Source organism: Chelonoidis abingdonii, chromosome 16, assembly GCF_003597395.2.
Source record: "Chelonoidis abingdonii isolate Lonesome George chromosome 16, CheloAbing_2.0, whole genome shotgun sequence".
In the NCBI taxonomy this organism is placed as follows: Eukaryota; Metazoa; Chordata; order Testudines; family Testudinidae; genus Chelonoidis; species Chelonoidis abingdonii.
Window position 1 is genome coordinate 20578317 of NC_133784.1, and position 17006 is coordinate 20595322.

The 17006-nt window shown below is 52.6% G+C and overlaps 2 protein-coding genes across 6 annotated transcripts in view; one reads left to right on the plus strand and one right to left on the minus strand.

Annotated features, from left to right (window-relative positions):
- CYB561D2 (cytochrome b561 family member D2) overlaps positions 1-17006 on the plus strand; it is a 532125-nt gene that overhangs the window by 47621 nt on the left and 467498 nt on the right. The window lies entirely within an intron of this gene.
- CACNA2D2 (calcium voltage-gated channel auxiliary subunit alpha2delta 2) overlaps positions 1-17006 on the minus strand; it is a 638569-nt gene that overhangs the window by 1121 nt on the left and 620442 nt on the right. For all 3 annotated transcript variants that reach the window (XM_075072870.1, XM_075072869.1, XM_075072871.1), the window contains 14 exons: positions 15674-15771; positions 14489-14579; positions 13425-13487; positions 13181-13284; positions 11609-11707; positions 9477-9571; positions 8937-8984; positions 7162-7233; positions 6340-6492; positions 5119-5171; positions 3679-3734; positions 3164-3287; positions 1123-1232; positions 267-355 (listed from right to left, as the gene is read on the minus strand). In XM_075072870.1, coding sequence (XP_074928971.1) covers positions 267-355; positions 1123-1232; positions 3164-3287; positions 3679-3734; positions 5119-5171; positions 6340-6492; positions 7162-7233; positions 8937-8984; positions 9477-9571; positions 11609-11707; positions 13181-13284; positions 13425-13487; positions 14489-14579; positions 15674-15771 — 1255 coding nt within the window. The remainder of the gene's footprint in view (positions 1-266; positions 356-1122; positions 1233-3163; positions 3288-3678; positions 3735-5118; positions 5172-6339; positions 6493-7161; positions 7234-8936; positions 8985-9476; positions 9572-11608; positions 11708-13180; positions 13285-13424; positions 13488-14488; positions 14580-15673; positions 15772-17006) is intronic.

A 17006-nucleotide genomic window follows, 5' to 3' on the forward strand; every position in this document is an offset into this window, starting at 1 on the left:
CATGTGCCAGTGGGGCCTGGGACAAAGGCAGTCCCCATGCAGTGATTGGCTTCTGCTGACTGACACCCAGAACAGATGAACTCATTCCAGGAGAACTTTGGAACCAGAGGGAGGTTATTGCCTGTGACCCGGCGCATCCTTAGAAAAGTGAGAGCTGCTGGCAACCTTGCTTTCCATCCCCAGCAGATTCCATGCATAACTTGCCCTGCCTCCCTTCTCCCAGGTCCTCAGCTTTCCCTGCCCCTTGAGCCAGTTCCCCCACTTACCGCTGCATCGTAGTCAAAGCAGATGTGGGGGCCTTTTCGGTACCGGGGCTTATCTACTAGCTCACACTGATTTGGATCTCTCGGTGGAGCTTCACGTGTCAAGGAAACAACGCGGTGTAGGCATGATTCTGGGGTTGAGGGCAGAGGGACAAAGTGGGGCTGGGGTGGCTTAGAGAAGTTAAGCAATTGGACAAGGGCCTCCCAGAATACAAGGGACTTCATGAGGTCTGTGATTAGGGAAGGACCAAGACCTCGCAAGATATTCTCCCCAGTTCTCTTCTCTCCTTGTTTGGAGGCTAGTGCAAAGCATTGCCCATTGGCTTTTAACACTTCTCTACCAGGAGCTGTGTACCTCAACCCATCATTCTGGATCCCCTTCCTGTCTTTGAAGCCCTCTGGCAGGTTGCCTTGGTCTCCTCTCTTCCCATTGAGAACAATCCCAGCTCCCTTAACTTTCCTTCACTGGTCATCGGGCATGGAGAACCTAAGTGATCACCTGGGCATCTGAACACTCTTGGAGGGTGCGGGCCCAGAAGAGAAACAGCTCAGAGCTGAACTCTCGTGAGGCAGAGACACAACCAGCTCCAAGGGGAGTTGATCTGTGGACTGTGTTTGTTATTTCTAAGGCACTGGGCTGCTGGGAGGGTCCTGCATTACCATGGGCTGCACTTAAGACTCTCCTGAAACCTATGGGCTTGAAGAGGCACTTATACTATACTGGCCCTCAGTGCGGGGTGAATTCCACCCTCTGTGATCATCCAGGAGGAAAGCTCCTCTTCTCTCCAGTGGCTGTTGGTCGTGTCCTGGGGCTGAGGCAGGAGATGTGAAGCCCAATGCAGCAACAATCAAAGGATACCTCGTGTCTCCGCCTGAGGGAGCTTGGTGGACTCACACTGGCTGCACATCGGCTTATCCGCTACAACGAACAGCAGATTGGTGTTGGCGAGCCTCTGTGCGTGGAACAGTCTGTGGGAGGGGAGCAATATGGTTATCCAGAGCCACATCTCCTGCGCTGCATCCTCCATCTCTGCTGTGCCGCTCCCAAGGAGCAGAGAGCAAACCCTGCTAGTGCTACCTGGGAAACCCTAGCCATCATGAGTTCTTCCTTGGTGTGGCTGACCTGTGACCCCTAGTACAGGCCACCACATCCCCTGCCATCGGTGACCTCCCAAGTGTCATCAGGGGGGACGTGAAGGAAGATTAAGGTACCAAAGAGGAATCCAAAGCTTTCACCTCATCTGGTGGCCCTGTTCAGCCAGGTGAAATTCCTTCCTTTTCAGGCTGTGAGGGCTTGGGTGTCAGAGCTGCTGTGTTGACATTAGAGGGGAAAGGTTCCACTTAATGACACCTCAGTAGTCTGCACAATTTGGAGCTCACGTTGAGTCCAGCTCACTCAGCCCATAAGGCTGTCGGTACCATCAACTGCTGGTGTCATGGGACAATGCTATTGCAAATGTTTATTTATATACAGGGCCACGGCTGTGAGTGGTGCTTTACAAACAGAGAGAAACACAATTCACACCCCTAATCTAAAATTAGATCAGGGCCACAACAGCCATCACATCACGGAGGGAACAGTAGCTCTGGCACCACCAACCCCAGCACCGCTGCATCCTCCTTCCCCTTCTCAGCAGGTGTGGGAACGATCCGGGGACTTGGAGATCACTGCTGCCACCTGGGCATCTCAGCAATCAATAACTGACCATCGGCTGAATTAAAGTCATTATTAATTCATGCACCCACAAGACTCTTTTGGTCCTGCAGTTCTTACTGAGTCAGCAAGGTGCCCAAGCTTTGCCAACAGAGGGTGACGTGTCAGTTGGGTAGGAGATGAAGGGCCCCATCCAAACTGCGTAACATGGAGCAGGATGCAGCTGTCCACTGAGAGACTACAGATCCCAGCATGCAAGGCACTCCTCGGAATTGAGTAGCCTGGCCTCGGTGCATGCTGGTGGGCCTCTGGCTAATATGGCTTAATTAGGATCAGCTAAAATGATCATGTAACAAATTCTGTGGTCCCTTACACAGATTTGTATTTGGTCCAGTATAAAATACACCACCATTTTAAACTCCAAGGCCTCCTGAGTTAAAAAAAGAGGAAGAGAAAGTTCCTCTCCCAGGCATCAGTGTTCTCTAGCTCCGCATCAGGAAGGCTTTCTGGGCGGAGGAGTCTGATCGGCTAACAATAGCTCAGAGAGTGCAGATCTCTCATACAACCCTGTGGATCAGGGACTCCGCAGCCAAATGCAACAAAACAAATCACACAAGCGCAAGCAGTTCTAGCAGCTGCCTGTGATTCTGCATGGGGCCAATGGCACAAAGAGTTTGGCTTCAAACCTGCAAATGCACTCGAGATGCAATACCACTGCATGCTGTTGGCTGCTACTGCTTATGGCACTGCCAGCGCTGCTGTGTTTGTTCCAGTCCTTGGCGCTACTGCAAAGCAACTGTGCCACTCTCAAGGAGAAGCAGCTGAAGTGGAAAGAAGAGATGGAGCCTCCTTTGCATGGGACCTAATTCAGCTCCCACTGAATGAAGTATTTGCTTTGATTTTAACAGGAGTTGGATGGGGCCCAAGGAGCCATCTTCACCGTTCTGCTCTTTTTCACACCCCCAATCTAAAATTAGGTCAGGGCTACAACAGCCATCACATCACGGAAGCCTGGCTCCTTCCTCTCCACGTGGTCGGATTGACGAGCCTGCTGCACAGAACTGACACTAGGGCACTCCAGCGTCCTCAGCCTCAGGACCCCTTGCCTGGAGAAAGACCCTCTGATGCCCCCAGCCCTCCTTGCAACAGAGTGTGTGTTGTCTAGCTGTGAAATGCACTCTGGATACTGTGTTCTGGTTACCAGCTGCTCTGAACCCCACCGCTGTGGGCACCCCGTCGCACTGACCTGGAGCAGTTTCCACAGTCAATTATAGCATTATAGGTGGTGTTGACGGTGCTGAAGTAGTACTGAGTCTGCTTCATGATGCAGCTGGTCTCTCTGGACTCCATGCTGTCTGCTGTCACATCCTCTGTCACCAGGGACAAGAGACACAGTGGGACACGGCAGAAGGAAAACCTTAGGCTGCTCCTTCCCACCCCACTGAAATGTGCCCTGCTTCTCTAAGCCCCTCTGAAGTAGCGGCCAGAACTAAGGTGGACTTTGCTGGCCAAAAATACACTCCACAATATTCTGGAAAGCAATACAATGTACCCCAGATATCTGCGTGCTGGAGCTGGGTGGTTACTGCAGTGACTCCAGGTGCTGGCCAGTGGAAGATCAGGGGGTGACATCATCTATCTATCTCAGTCGCTTAGTACGCTCCATTCCCCAGTCAGACATTTACTTCTCCTCTCTCCAGTGCTCCCTCCTCCCACTCATACTTCTTGCTGCTGCACGGCATTAACCTGGGCAGGACCTACCTGTTTGAAACCAGCTGCTGTAGGTGAGGCCGTACAAGAGCTGCTGGAACAAAGACCTTTGGGAAGGAAAACCCAGAGCTGTTAGCTGACATGGGAGGCCAATCAGAACACACTGCTAGGGCCAAGCTATGCACTGAATATAAGGCTGTGGGCTGCTCCCTAGGAGCATTAGTATAGACAGTTTTACACTGTGCCAGCTAAGCCCCCTTCACTTAGCAAGATCAGAAGCCAGAAGCAGATGTTTCTTCTCCCTTTCACTCTCTGTGCAGGAAGTTGCTTTGCCTGGCTTTGAGCTACTCTGACATCAGAGGCAGATACAGCCATCGCATGGAAAGGAACCCACCCTATTCCACCATGAATCTGATCAAAGCCAAAGAGACCCAGCCACTCTAAGTCTTCTGTTCCATCGAAGAGCACTCACTTTCCTCAGGCTAGTTCTCCTTTGTGCGCGGAACTCAAATTCTGTCACTTGGCAGGTGACATCACTGATGCAGATACGAGCAATTAACACAAACGCAGCAAAAACTGGGTAAGAGACGACATTCCATTTGCTAATAAAGTTCGATTTTCAAACCAAACCCACACAGCATTCAGGACCTCCTCTATTGGCCCCAAGGCTATCCCCTTCCATCTCTCTCAATCCAAATAGATAGATCCGTCCATCCAGATAGATCTATCTTCTAATAGCATGCCAACCACCACTGCATCTCAGCACCAACCTAATGATCCTGTAAAAAGCACAAAAGCCAAAAATGTTCAAATTTGGGTGGCGAAAGTTAGATATTTATATCCACATTTAGACCCCTAAATACAAATGATCTGATTTTCAGACATGCATTGCTAAGCACCAGCAGCTCTTGATAAAATCAGGGAAGAAGCCACTTATTTAGGTATCTAATTTTAGACATCCATATTTGAAGCTTTCTGCTTAACTGTACAGAGAAATGTTTAACTGATGCCTAGGGGTGTGTGGGTGTCTGTGTGTGTGAGACATAGAGAGAGAGATGCTGACTAAAGGGAGTATCTCACATTGTATCTGAAAGGTGTAAACACCAAGGGAGCAGAGCAGGAGATCTGGGTTGAAATGGATTAGTGCAGACATAGGCTGAATTGCAGGGAACATTTTCTTATGCTGAGATGTGTTAGGTGGAAATGGAGGCTCCCTAAGGAAGTGAGGTGAAAGCCCCCACAGATTTAGAAGAGGCGTGGGCAAGCCCCAGGAGCACAGAGTGTAGGGAATTCTCTGGCCCGGGGGATGAGATGAACCAGATGGGAGCGATTAAGGCATTTCCACCTGACTTCTATCACTAGCACTCTCTCACTCTGCCTTGCTGTGGCACATCCTTACTCTCCAGTCTCACTCTAAAATCTGGGCCGCATACAGCTCCCCAGGCTGCTCGGGGCTCAGCAGCAGCAGTGCCGAGAGAGATGGAGACTTACCATGCGGCGGCTGATGTCCACCAAGCCAGGTTCAGGAAATCTGCCATGGTGGGCTGAAAAGAAAGAGGAGAAGGAAACAATGTGTCAACGGAGCAGGGGCACAGAAAGACCCTACAATAATAAACCAGCGGGCAGCATCCAGGGATTGAGGCTGCAGAAGAACAGGTGTGAAGTGCTCCCCGGAGATGCCTGTGCTAGAGCCACATGGATAGAGGGCTCCATTTGCTCTTGTCTCCCCCACTTTATAACCTATCAGTGGCTCTAAACATGGCTGGTGTCCATACCTCCCCAGGTTAACGCTTGGTTAGTGACTGTGGCCACTAGTGGTCTTTCTCCCAGCCAGAGGTCTGTGCCGGCACACTGCTGTTACCGGCTAACTTGTCTGGCTCACTGCTCTTTTGCAGAGTAGTGCTAACTCCTTAACCAGGCCTGCATAACTGGTGCGGCAGGTCCCCCTTCCGCCCCGCTCTCTGTGCGGTAGGACACCCCAGAGTACATTGTAGTACGTGATGCTGGGGTTGCTCTGTGTCGCGTCCAGTGGGCACTCGAGACCCCGCTATGGCACTCTGGGAGAGCTCCCCGTGTTTTCCCAGAATGCACTCAGACCAACACAGTAGGCAGCTCGGTAAAGGTGGATGCACAGCCACAGCTGGCATGCGACTGTGCTGTGAGGAAAGCTGCTGCATGGACACAACTCAGTCATGCTGCTGGGTACCATATTGGAGGAGACCGCAGCCTGGCCACAAAGCCTAAGCGTGTGTGAGACAAAAGGCTATTTCAGACTCTGCATCTGACAGAGAAGCTGAACCTTGATGGGCTACTCTCCACAGTCCCCAGCTCCACAAGGCATAAGGAAGAGGAGGGATAAAGCAGCCCTCTCCTAGTCCAGTGCAATGTTGAATCCCCTGGGGACACAGCACTTGGGGCTCTGTGAGAGCACACTGTCGAAGTATCACTCAAGGCTTGGTACCAACAGACAGATTAAGAGAACTGGCCAGCTTTCTCCTGTTGCATTCTGGGAGGACATTTGTTGCTCTGATTGGCTGCATTACCCAGCGGCTACGCCCTATGGGAAAGCCAAAGGAATTCCCCCCACTGATTTCTTTGTGCCAATCAATGGCTCTTTAATTGCCTGGCTGTCAGGGATACAGCCCCTGGACCATCAAGTGAACTTAGCCCTTGCCTGGGCTGTGTGATCGCTGCCCATAGTCCTGCACTCACCACAAACACCCCTCTGGGGGCAGCTCCTGTGTTGCTTTGAGCTTCCGGGATGCACACCGACTGGAAGTTGTAGGACTCCTTCCGTGCGAAGAAGGAGTTGTTGTACAGGGCAGACATCAAATTAGCATCCACTTCGCTGAAAAACTTCCCCACCTGGAACAGACGACACCAGAGCACAGGGGGCAAGTCTGTGCTGAGCATGGGAAATGAGACATGCTCTCTGCACAGCAGGGCTCTGCGTTGAGTCATCCAGGTAGAGCTCACGGGTGCAGTACAGGAGCCAGGCTTATGGTTACAAATGAAATGAGTTCGGAGGTCTCTGCTGAGTCCCCTGTGGATGCTTCATAACCCAATACACAGTTCAGTACTAGCAGGAATGACCCAGGAATGGAATAGTGGTGGTAGGGCCACAGCGCAGGACTGAAGGTCACTGGCAGAGCTAGGGGGGAGGGCAAGAACTGGAATAGCAGGGGGTGCTGTGGGGCAGGATGCAGGGGCACTGGCAGATCCGTAGAGGGTTCAGGCCTGGAGGAGCAAGGAGGCTGCAGATCGGGACTGAGGTGCATTGGCAGAGCTGTGTATGTGGGGAGGCTTGGGCTGGAATAGCAGGGGGGCTGCAAGCCATGAGCCATGCACTGTGCTTAGGAGCAGCGCTATCAGTCCTTCACTTTCAGGCAGAACTGAAATTTACCCAAATTTGCCATGAGGGGGCAAATCACCACACTTCTCTGCACCCTGACTGGGATTTCCCTTCCTTCGGCTCCCAGCATTTCAGAGCCAAGACCCTCCTCCCTAGCCTTTGGCAGAAGAACTGCTGCTCACCTGGTACCAATGATCTTCCTGGTTGGAGAGTACCAGAAAGCCTCCATCGTCAATGAGAATACAAATGAGGTCCTGCAAAAGGAGGACAGCATTGGTCTGATGTAGGCAGCTCAGAGCTACGAGCAGCCCTGCTGGGCTCAGCTGTGTCCAGGCAGCTGTGCCATGGGGGCAGAACCCAGGCACTGCCTATTGGCCAAATCAAGAGAGTTTCAAGAGAAATGCAAGCGGCACATGAAATCCCTGGACAGGTGACAAGGTCAGTCAGCCCTGCCCTGAGCACCTAGTTCCCTGGGGCCCTCTTTCAGGATCTGTCCTGAAAAAACATGGGTCTTCATGTGTTAAAGGGCTGCTGTACTGTGTGAAAGGGCAGCACTGAAATACAGCTGCCACATTAGGAGGTACGGGCCACACAGGGGATGGAACAAACCTTTGTAAAGAAGTCTGTATCAAAATCCACTTGCCAGGGTGATGTCTGATGACAAGGGACAGGGACAGAGTTAAAGGCGTCTGCATCACTCTACATGTGTTTTTGTCCTTTTCAATTTGATGTGTTCAGGTGCAACCTTAACTAAGAATTTCCTGCCTTTCTGAAAATTTTAAAATCACATCAGGGTTTTTCTACTGCGATTTCCTCTGGAGTTACAGATGGGTATTTTCAACCTGAACCAAAGTTTTTTGTCTTGGAATTTCCTTTGGGTTTTGAAAACTTTTGTCACAAAGTACTCTGAGTCGGGAGGCTTTGCAGGCTCTCCCATCCCTGTAGTATGTAATAATTATGCCTAGCTCTTAGCATTTCTCAGCAGTGGAGCTCAAAGTGCTTTACAAAGGATCATGATCTCCATTTTACAGGTGAGAGGGGAAGTGACTTTCCCCAGATCACCCAGCAGGTGGAGCCAGGAATAGAACTCATGTCCCCTGAGAGTCCCAGACAGAGGGGGCTAGTTGTGCGACTGCAGGAGTCCTGCAAGGTGATGATGTAGATCAGAGGTTCTCAAACTGGTGGTTCGTGAGCTCCATTCAGGTGGCCTGCGGATAGTTCCCTCTAAGGTGCGTGCCTGGGCAGCTACACACAAGAGAATGAAGGGCCACCCACCTAATTAGTGGAGCCGCTCAGGCATGGCTCCACTAATTAGCTGCCTGGATCCTGAAGAAGATGCACATGTAAGGTGAGGTGGTGGCTTTGGGGGGGAATAGAAGGTAGGTGGGAGGGGGCAGTGGGGTGAGAAGACGGGGTGGGGGGAACTTGGGATTTGCAGGGCTGCAGCGGCCAGAGAAAGAGGCGACTTTCCCCAGCTCCAAGACTGTGGCTGCCGGGGAGAGAGGGCACATCCATCACATCAGAAAGGTAAGACTAGTGATATTAAAATATGAGTTGTGTGCTTTTGTTTGTAGAACAAAAAAAATTTATTATTGTTAAGTTTTTTTTATATAGCACTTCTTTCCAAAGCGCTTTACAATAGTTAGCTAACGGTACAAACAACATTTGGAAAGATCATTAAGTGGTCCACCGAGACCCTCAGCAATTTTCAAGTCGTCCGGAAAAAAAAAGTTTGAGAACCACTGATGTAGACTGTAAATGTCAGGGGGCAGGGATCACGCCAGCATCATGAATGCCTGGGGCGCTATACACATGCTTAATAATGGTAAGTGCACGGGGGAGCGAGGAGGAGGCGCTGAATTTGGCTGCATGCTCTGGACTCATGGCCCAGGGCAAAGTCAAGGGGCTGATGGGTAAGGGGCAGCTGTCCTCCTGAGCCCCCCATCCCACTGCTCACCTTATTGTTGGCCTCACAGTCCATCTCGCAGCTCGTGGAGGGGTCGCACTGTCAATTCGAGTAAACACAAAGAAGGGGGGACAATTGTAAGCAGGGCAACAAGCGGGGTGTCTGCAAGTGATCTGCTTCATTCAGAATCACATCCATTTCTCCACTGACTACGTCCCAGCTCCTCCTGCCTGTACTTCCCCAGGGAGATCAGAAGCCAACCGTGAGAGAAGGAACATGGATGTGGGAGGAAAGGGCAGGGGGGTGTAATGGGATGATGGGTGGAAGGAACGGGCAAAGGGGGAACCAGGTCTGTGTGGGATGGAGGAGATTGGGATAGCTAGGGGGCTGGCTGGTAGCAGATACTGGCAGGACTGTGCAGATCAGGGTTGAGCTGGGATTGCTCCTGGAGCAGAGCGGGACAGGTCTGAGCAATCCCACTGGAGTGCCCCTCTCTGTGCTAACTAAGATCCCATCCATAGAAGCAGAGCCCAGCAACCCTGCCCAGGAGGGCGACATCTCAGATCTTTCCCCTTCCCTCTCCCTACTCACCGTGCGCGTTCCCAGCTGATCCCGGTCTGTCCGATTACTTGCCAGAACTTTAAACTTTTCAGCCCAAGCCTCCAGGTCAAGCTTCACTCCAACCACTGGGGAGAGGAAAGGAGGGTGTGAGAAGGTCACAGAGCAGCTCCCCTTCATTCCCATGGCCATGCCCTGGAGAGGTGCGTTGACTGTGGCCAGCGAGTGTTGCCCCATATGTTAAATCACAAGGAGCCAGGCTCAGTACAGTAACTCCTGACTTAAAGTCATCCCGGTTAACATTGTTTCGTTATTAGGTTGCTGATCTATTAGAGAACATGCCTGTTTAAAGTCGTGCAAAATTCCATTATAAGGTTGTTTGGTTTGCCCCGTTCCACCCACCCACTGGCGCTCCTGCCAGGAAGTGGGGTTGGGAGCGGGAGCTTCCTCTGTTCTGCTTACTTGGTGTTGGGGAATGGGGTTGGGGAGCAGGGTCGGGGCGAGGGGGCTTATCCCACTCCGCCCGCCCAGCATTCCAGCCAGGGAGCGGGCAAGACCCGACCCTGCTCCCTGGCACGAGCACCGGACAGGCAGAGTGGTCTAGCCCCGCACCTGGACCCGACCAAGCTCACAATCATCATTGATGAGTACAGTATTAAATAATGACAGGTTTCAGAGTGGCAGCCATGTTAGTCTGTATCCGCAAAAAGAACACGAGTACTTGTGGCACCTTAAATCTGTTAAAAGGAGTACTTGTGGCACCTTAGAGACCAACAAATTATTTGACCATAAGCTTTCGTGGGCTACATGCATCCCTCTTCATCGGATGCATGTAGCAGAAAATACAGTAGGAAGATATATATATATATACACAGAGAACATGAAACAATGGGTGTTACCATACACACTGTAAGGAAAGTAATCGGTTAAGGTGAGCTATTATCAGCAGGGGAGAAAAAGACTGTAGTGGTAATGAAAATGGCCCATTTCCAGCAATTGACAAGGAGATGTAACGAACGGGGGCGGGGGGGATAAGCATGGGGAAATAATTTTACTTTGTGTAATGGCCCATCCACTTCCCGTCTTTATTCAAGCCTAGTTCGATAGTGTCCAATTTGCAAATTAATTCCAATTCAGCAGTCTCTCATTGAAGTCTGTTCTTGAAGATTTTTTGTTGTAATATTGCGACTTTTAGGTCTGTAACCGAGTGGCCAGGGAGATTGAAATGTTCTCCAGCTGGTTTTTGAATGTTATAATTCTTGACGTCTTTGTTTGTTAGTTTCTAAGGTGCCACAGGTACTTCTGTTCTTTTTGCAGTATTAAATAGTTTGTTTAAAATTATTTAAAACTTATACTGTATATGTATATAATGTCTTTTGTCTGGTGAAACAAAATTTCCCTGAAACCTAACCCCCCCATTTACATTCATTCTTATGGGGAAACTGGATTCGCTTAACATGGTTTCACTTAAAATAGCACTTTTCAGGAACATAACGAAAATGTTAAGTGAGGAGTTACTGTATAGTCGAGGGCTCAGGATCATCCTCCTAGTTCCCACATGGGCCAGAGGGAGGTGGCTGCTCCCCACCCGTGGAACCACACAGGGGAAGCCCAGGACTGACTGGACATAGAGAGCTCAGACTAGAGCCAGGGGCACAGGTTCCAACTTTTCCGCGTCAACACAGGTGCTCAACCCCTGCTTCACCCCAAGGCCCCGCCCCCACTCCACCCCTTCCTGTAAGGCCCTGTCTTCTCTCTGCCTCTTCTTGCCTCTGCTCTTTCTCTTCCCCCAAGGCCCTGCCCTCGCTCCGCCTCTTCCTACCCCCACTCCACCCCCTACCCGAGGCTCCTGCCTACCCACTGCTCTTCGCCCTCCCCCAAACCTCTCTCCGAGCCACCAAACAGCTGTTTGGCAGTGCCACCCCCATCACCTGTTTGGCGGCAGCAGGGAACAATGTGGCCATGGGTGCTGAGCACCACTATTTTTTTTCCAAGTGGAACAAAAGGCGGAGACCCCCTGAGCCAGGGTTAGTGTCCTGAGTGGCAGAGCCCACAGCTGGACAGACCGTATCACCCTGCAGGCTGGGCCCAGACAATCCAGGAGATGCCCATAGAGGGGCCTTCCCCTAGGTCTGCCATGCAGACATCTCCCTGGGCACCCTGACCTGCTGGCTTCAGGGTCCTTCCGCCAATGCTGAGCTCCACGGCTGTGCTGACCAGGATCCCAATGGTGTTGTTTTCGAGTTCCAGCCCTCTGTAGCTGGCTGTGGGGAGAAGAGAGAGACCAGAGATCACATGAGATGTGGGGAGGGCCACCAGGCAGGTCCCTCTGGAAGGGGAGGCCCTGGACCCATCCCTGCTGCCATGGCACTTTCTTAGATTTACAGAATCCAAGGCCAGAAGGGGCCTCTTGGATAACACAGGCCATAAACCTTCCCCACAATACCCCTAGAGAAGATCCTTCAGGGAAACCTCCAATCTGGAGTTATAAGTTGTCAGTGATGGAGAATCCACCATGCCCCTTGGTAAATGGTTCCACCACTCCTTATTTCCAGCCTGAATTTGTTCAAAGGGCCTCCCCGCCAGGCAGGGCTTAAAGTATTGCATCTGCTGGGTCAAGAGCTGGGCAAACCACACAGCAATAACTGTGTTCACACCTCCAGCTGAACCCTCTGGGCTCCGGCTTCCACTCAGTGGAAAGGCTCTTTGGCTTCTTCTCCCTTCTAGCCCGATTCCACCTGCGTCTTCTGGCCCACTGATGCACCCGCCCAGGGGCAGGGCTCTCTGACGGAGCCTCTGACCATTCCAGGCCATGGATCAGCTGGGGTGCTGCAGAAGCATGGACAAACCATGTGCACCTTGTTCTTTAATGACCGTTTTCCTGGCAGCCTACACAGCAGGAATGCCTTCTGGTTCACCAGTACCAGCGCATACGGCCTGGCAGAGTAATGTTGCAGGCCCAGCTCGTGCCGGCCATCTTGCTCACCATTACAACACAATTCCCACCTCCAGAAAAGGATTCTCCTACCCACCAGTAGGCAATGGACCAGGATATCTGAACTAGCAGAGCCCAAGAGATGAAGCTGCCCAGGGCCAGATCTCAGGCATGTTTCCCCAGGAGCCCTGGGCAGGGCCTGCTCTGTACCTCCAGAGGCATGGGCACCAACTTCTGCCCCCGCCGGTGGGTGTTCAACCCCCCTCTGCTCCACCCCCACTCCACCTCTTCCCCCAAGTCCTCACCCCCACCCTGCCTCTACTCACGCCTGCTCCGCCTCCACCCTGCCCCTACTCCACCCCCTTAAGTGTGCTGTGTCCCCGCTCCTCCCGCTCCCTACCAGAGTGCCGCCAAACAGCTGTTTGGTGATGGGCAGAAGTGCTGGGAGGGAGGGGGAGGAGCAGGAACGCGGCACGCTCAAGGGAGGAGGTGGGGAAGAGGTGGCGGGAGCTTGGCTGCTGGTGGGTGTGGAGCACCTGCTAATTTTTCCCTGTCGGTGCTCCAGCCCTGGAGCATTCATGCAGTCAGCACTTATGCCCAGAGGTAGCAGAGATGCTTCCACTCCCCAGACACAGCTCCAGGCCCCGAGAGCCATTACTGTCTCCTCTCTCGGTACTGCTGCAAAGCGGCTGAGCCCAGAGAATATTGTCTCATTCCAGAGGGCCATGAAGCACTGGGCTAGTCCCTGCCATGCACACCAAACTGCTGTCTGGTTGGGGTGCCAGTGCAGGGTGGTACTTACGGTCCCGGAAAGGCGGTTTGAAGATGTACCCCCTGTTGTCTAGACTGCGCCGATAGAAGCTGGCATTGAAGGGTTCCGGGTCCTCTTCCCAGTCGTCGGCAGCTCTGGAGGGGGGAGGAGAAGAGGCTCCGAATCAGTGAGGCCATCAGTGGTGATAGCTCATGTATGCCACCTGTCCCACATGTTGAGGCTGCACCCTCACACAGACAGGGCTGAGACGTGAAGGGTAATCAAGGCCACTTACTTGTTAGGGAAAACTCGGGTGATGCCACCATCTGTGGCAGCAAACACGGCCAGGAGACTGTACCTGCAATGAGACAGGACAGGAGCACAGAGCGTTACAGCTGGCCAGAAGGCGTTCCAGCTCCTTTTCCCTCCTCAGCACTGCCCTCACTTCCACCTAGCTATGGGGTTTTTCCCTACTGCCCATCATCGTAGGATCCGCGCTGCTTCCATGCCAAATCAATAGCAACAGTGAAATCCCTCATGGACTTGGTGGAGTCCCTGGCACTTCTGCCTTGTCAGGGTTGAAACCCTGCTTGGGCTGGGGATGTTTTGGGGGCAGAGTTGAGTATTAAATGGGTGTTTGAATGAGTGCAATAGGTTGCAGCTGGGTCCCCAGGGGGTTCAATGCTTCCTACAGCAGTGCCACTGATGGCGGAAAGGCTCTCCCTAAAAGGAAGGCCTTGTGCAACAGTCCCTCAAGATGGTCTGACTCTGGATTTGCCTGATCTGGATCAGCTATTGCATGCACTGGAACTGTCATCTTGAGTGCCATCCATGCAAGCAGGGAGAGCTTCCCACAGCCGTGCCCTGCCCCTGCCGCCTACTGTTCTAGGAGTGCAAGCTTTCGTATAGCAATGCGGCCAATACAGCAACATGGGCTCCTTCCAAGGGCCGAGTCTCCGGGGTTGTGAGCTTCCCCAGCACAGTGCCCTAGCTGCACTTGGAGTCACACATTAACACCACAGCTTTTACTCTGAAACCTGTCTGGTTTCAGAGTGCCGGCCAGGGGTGGCTGTATTCTCTGCTCAGCGCAGAAGCTGGCTACTGCATGAGCCTTGCTCAGGGAATGAACATCAAGGTCAAGGCAGAAAGTCTGGCCTCAGGTAGGGGTTTCATGGCTGCTAATGCTGGTATTGTCTAGCCTACACAGGCCTGTCCAGAGCCCATTCCAGGAGGGCCCTGTCTTCCAGCTGGGGTTTCCAGGTGTGTCACTGACTAAGGGACTCAGTCTCTCTGCTCCCAGCTAGAATTGCCCCTGGGCTGCTGCTGGTGGGACTGGGTCTGGAATGGGGCTGTGCCTACGTATTGAGGTCCTGGTCCTTCCACACCCTCTCCACCAGCTGCTGGGTGATTCCTGTGTCCAGGATCAGGTTGTGAAGGAGGAAGTTGTCACCTTGAAAGCAAGAGGGAGAGAAGAGAACAATACGGTTTGTTCCCCACTCGGAGCCTCCCTCGTGACCTGCCAAGCAGCAGTCTCCCCCACCCAGGATTCCTGCCCCATGGACTCTTGCCCCTTTGAGTGATGGGTGAAGGAGGGTGGGTTCTCCTCGCCCTTTGGCCTTGGCTGCCTTTCCTCTCTGTCCACTAGAGCCCCTTCTCCATGCTGTCTGAGCCATGGCATAAGTCCTAGCCACAGGAAGTGGGCTCTTCCATGGCTACTGTGCTGTTCTGCACCAGCCACGAGGAAGCTGGGGCTAGAGAACTCCAGAGACAATTCCAGGGCAGGGCAGGTGGGACATGGATTCGGGGCTCCCACATGACAGCCAGCTGTGCAGATCCCTGAGCTACCCAGCCGAGTGCCTCCTTTGACCTTCTCTGGGACATACTTACCATTAAGCAATACAGATATAACCACTGGGGAGAACACAGGGCTTGCAGGCAGGCATCTCTGCCAAGGTACTCTAGTCCTAATCTACACCATCCCTTGCTAGCCCAGCCCCTCGGCTCTCCATACACAGCTCTGCTGATGCCACTCACTGCCAACCTGCAATCCCCCTGCTATCTGAGCACTGCTCTGTCAATGCCCCTCCATCCTGTCCTGAAGCCCCCCTGCTACTCCAGTCCTTCATCCCCCCAGCTTTGCTGATGCTCCTCAATCCCAACCCTGGACCCCCACCCTAGCTTGGCTGACACCCCACATTCCTGCCCTTCCACACCTCTTCTTGCTGCCCCAGCCCAGCTGGCCTTCTCTTAGGAACAGACTATCACACAGTGTGCTGCTTTTGGGGCTAGGACCAACGCCCACTTGGCATCAGAGCCCACCAGCCTCCTTTGGGTCATGAGCCGATCCCAACCTGGAGCTCAGTCCTGCCACATGTGTGCCCCAGCCTGCTGAGTCAGCTGCCGATCTGGAGAGGTGTCATTAACCATTTATCCCCCTATTCATCTCTTCAGCCTGCTGTGACCCTTCCTGACCCCAAACCCTCCCTTTCCTCCCCGAGAGAAGCCCAGGACCGCTCTGCCCACGCTGGCCCCTGTGGTACTTACACTGTTTGGAGTCTGGGGTCACCTTTTCCATGAGGGCGATAAAGTTTTCCAGAAATTCTGTGTTGTTATCCGACAGGTCAAGGTCTTTGCAATATTCTCTGGGATTAGGGTGAAAAGATTTGGCGTTTGGAAGGAGGAAAAAGTTACTGTCACTTTTCTCTCGCTCAGGACTGGTTCAATCCTGTCTGTGTGCATGTGTGCGGGCACATAGGGCTGCCTGTATACGGGTGAGCGTGCATGGGCTACACGTGGGCTGATGCCTTTGTGCTTTTATGTTCATGGGGCTGCAGATGCAGAGTGAGTGTGTGTGTATTTGAGGAGGTGTCTGGGAGGGGTATATGCATGCAGCACTCTATATGTGTGCACACATGGGTTTGTGTGTGTGTGTAGGCCTCTGTGCTCGGACGTGTCTGTGAGGAAGAACCTACACAAGCATGTGAGGAGGTGCTGGTGAATATGTGCAAGGGGCAGATGCTGGGTGATATTTGGGTGTGTGAGCGTCCCTCCAAGTGGGCCTGCACTATTTGCAAGGGCTGCGTGGAAGCATGTACATTCACCAGAAAACTGCACATTCAGTCTTCCCACACTGGCACTGCATCATCACCCAAGAACCACCGGAAGTTTATGAAAGAGTAAGTGGCTAATTTCAGTGGAGACAGCCGCTACACTAGAATTTATCAGCCATATCAATCCTGGGTCAGGCACTGCTGCTGGCTATCTTGATACCTAGTCAGCCATGCCATCAAACACCATGGGGGAAGGGTGCTAACACTGTGATGGCACAGCACCACTGCCAACTGGGCTTGCTAATGTCACTGAGTTGAAGTACCCTATGAGCAGTCACTGCACCCTCAGATTGCTACGCGTCTGCTCAGATAAGCTAGGCATCGCTGGTTGCTTTTAGACTTCCCTTTCGGTTCTTGGATTCAATAGGCAGAAATAAGATGGTACCACATTCTTCAGCCCCAGTGGGTCTTTGGTCAGTTGCCCAGGGCTCCTTCCCTTACACTGACTCTTGTCCATGTACCAGGCCTCAGCTGGCCACGCATGTGCGTACTAGACAATGTGATGGTATTAGATGCCATTGCACCTTCTCTTAGCATGCAGACCAGACACACCAGGAACATCCACAGTGCTCTGCAGCCTGAAAAGGGCCCACAAGTGTCCTCTGGGTGAAACTTCACTGTAGGAATGACCTCAGGCCCACAGGCCTGGATGCCTTATTATTGAGGCATTTTGTTCTTGTCTGCAAGCTGGGCACACCCGGTTTCTTATCACAGGAACTTGGCTTTCCTCCATCCTCCCCTGTACTTTCACACAGACGGCCCCGTTT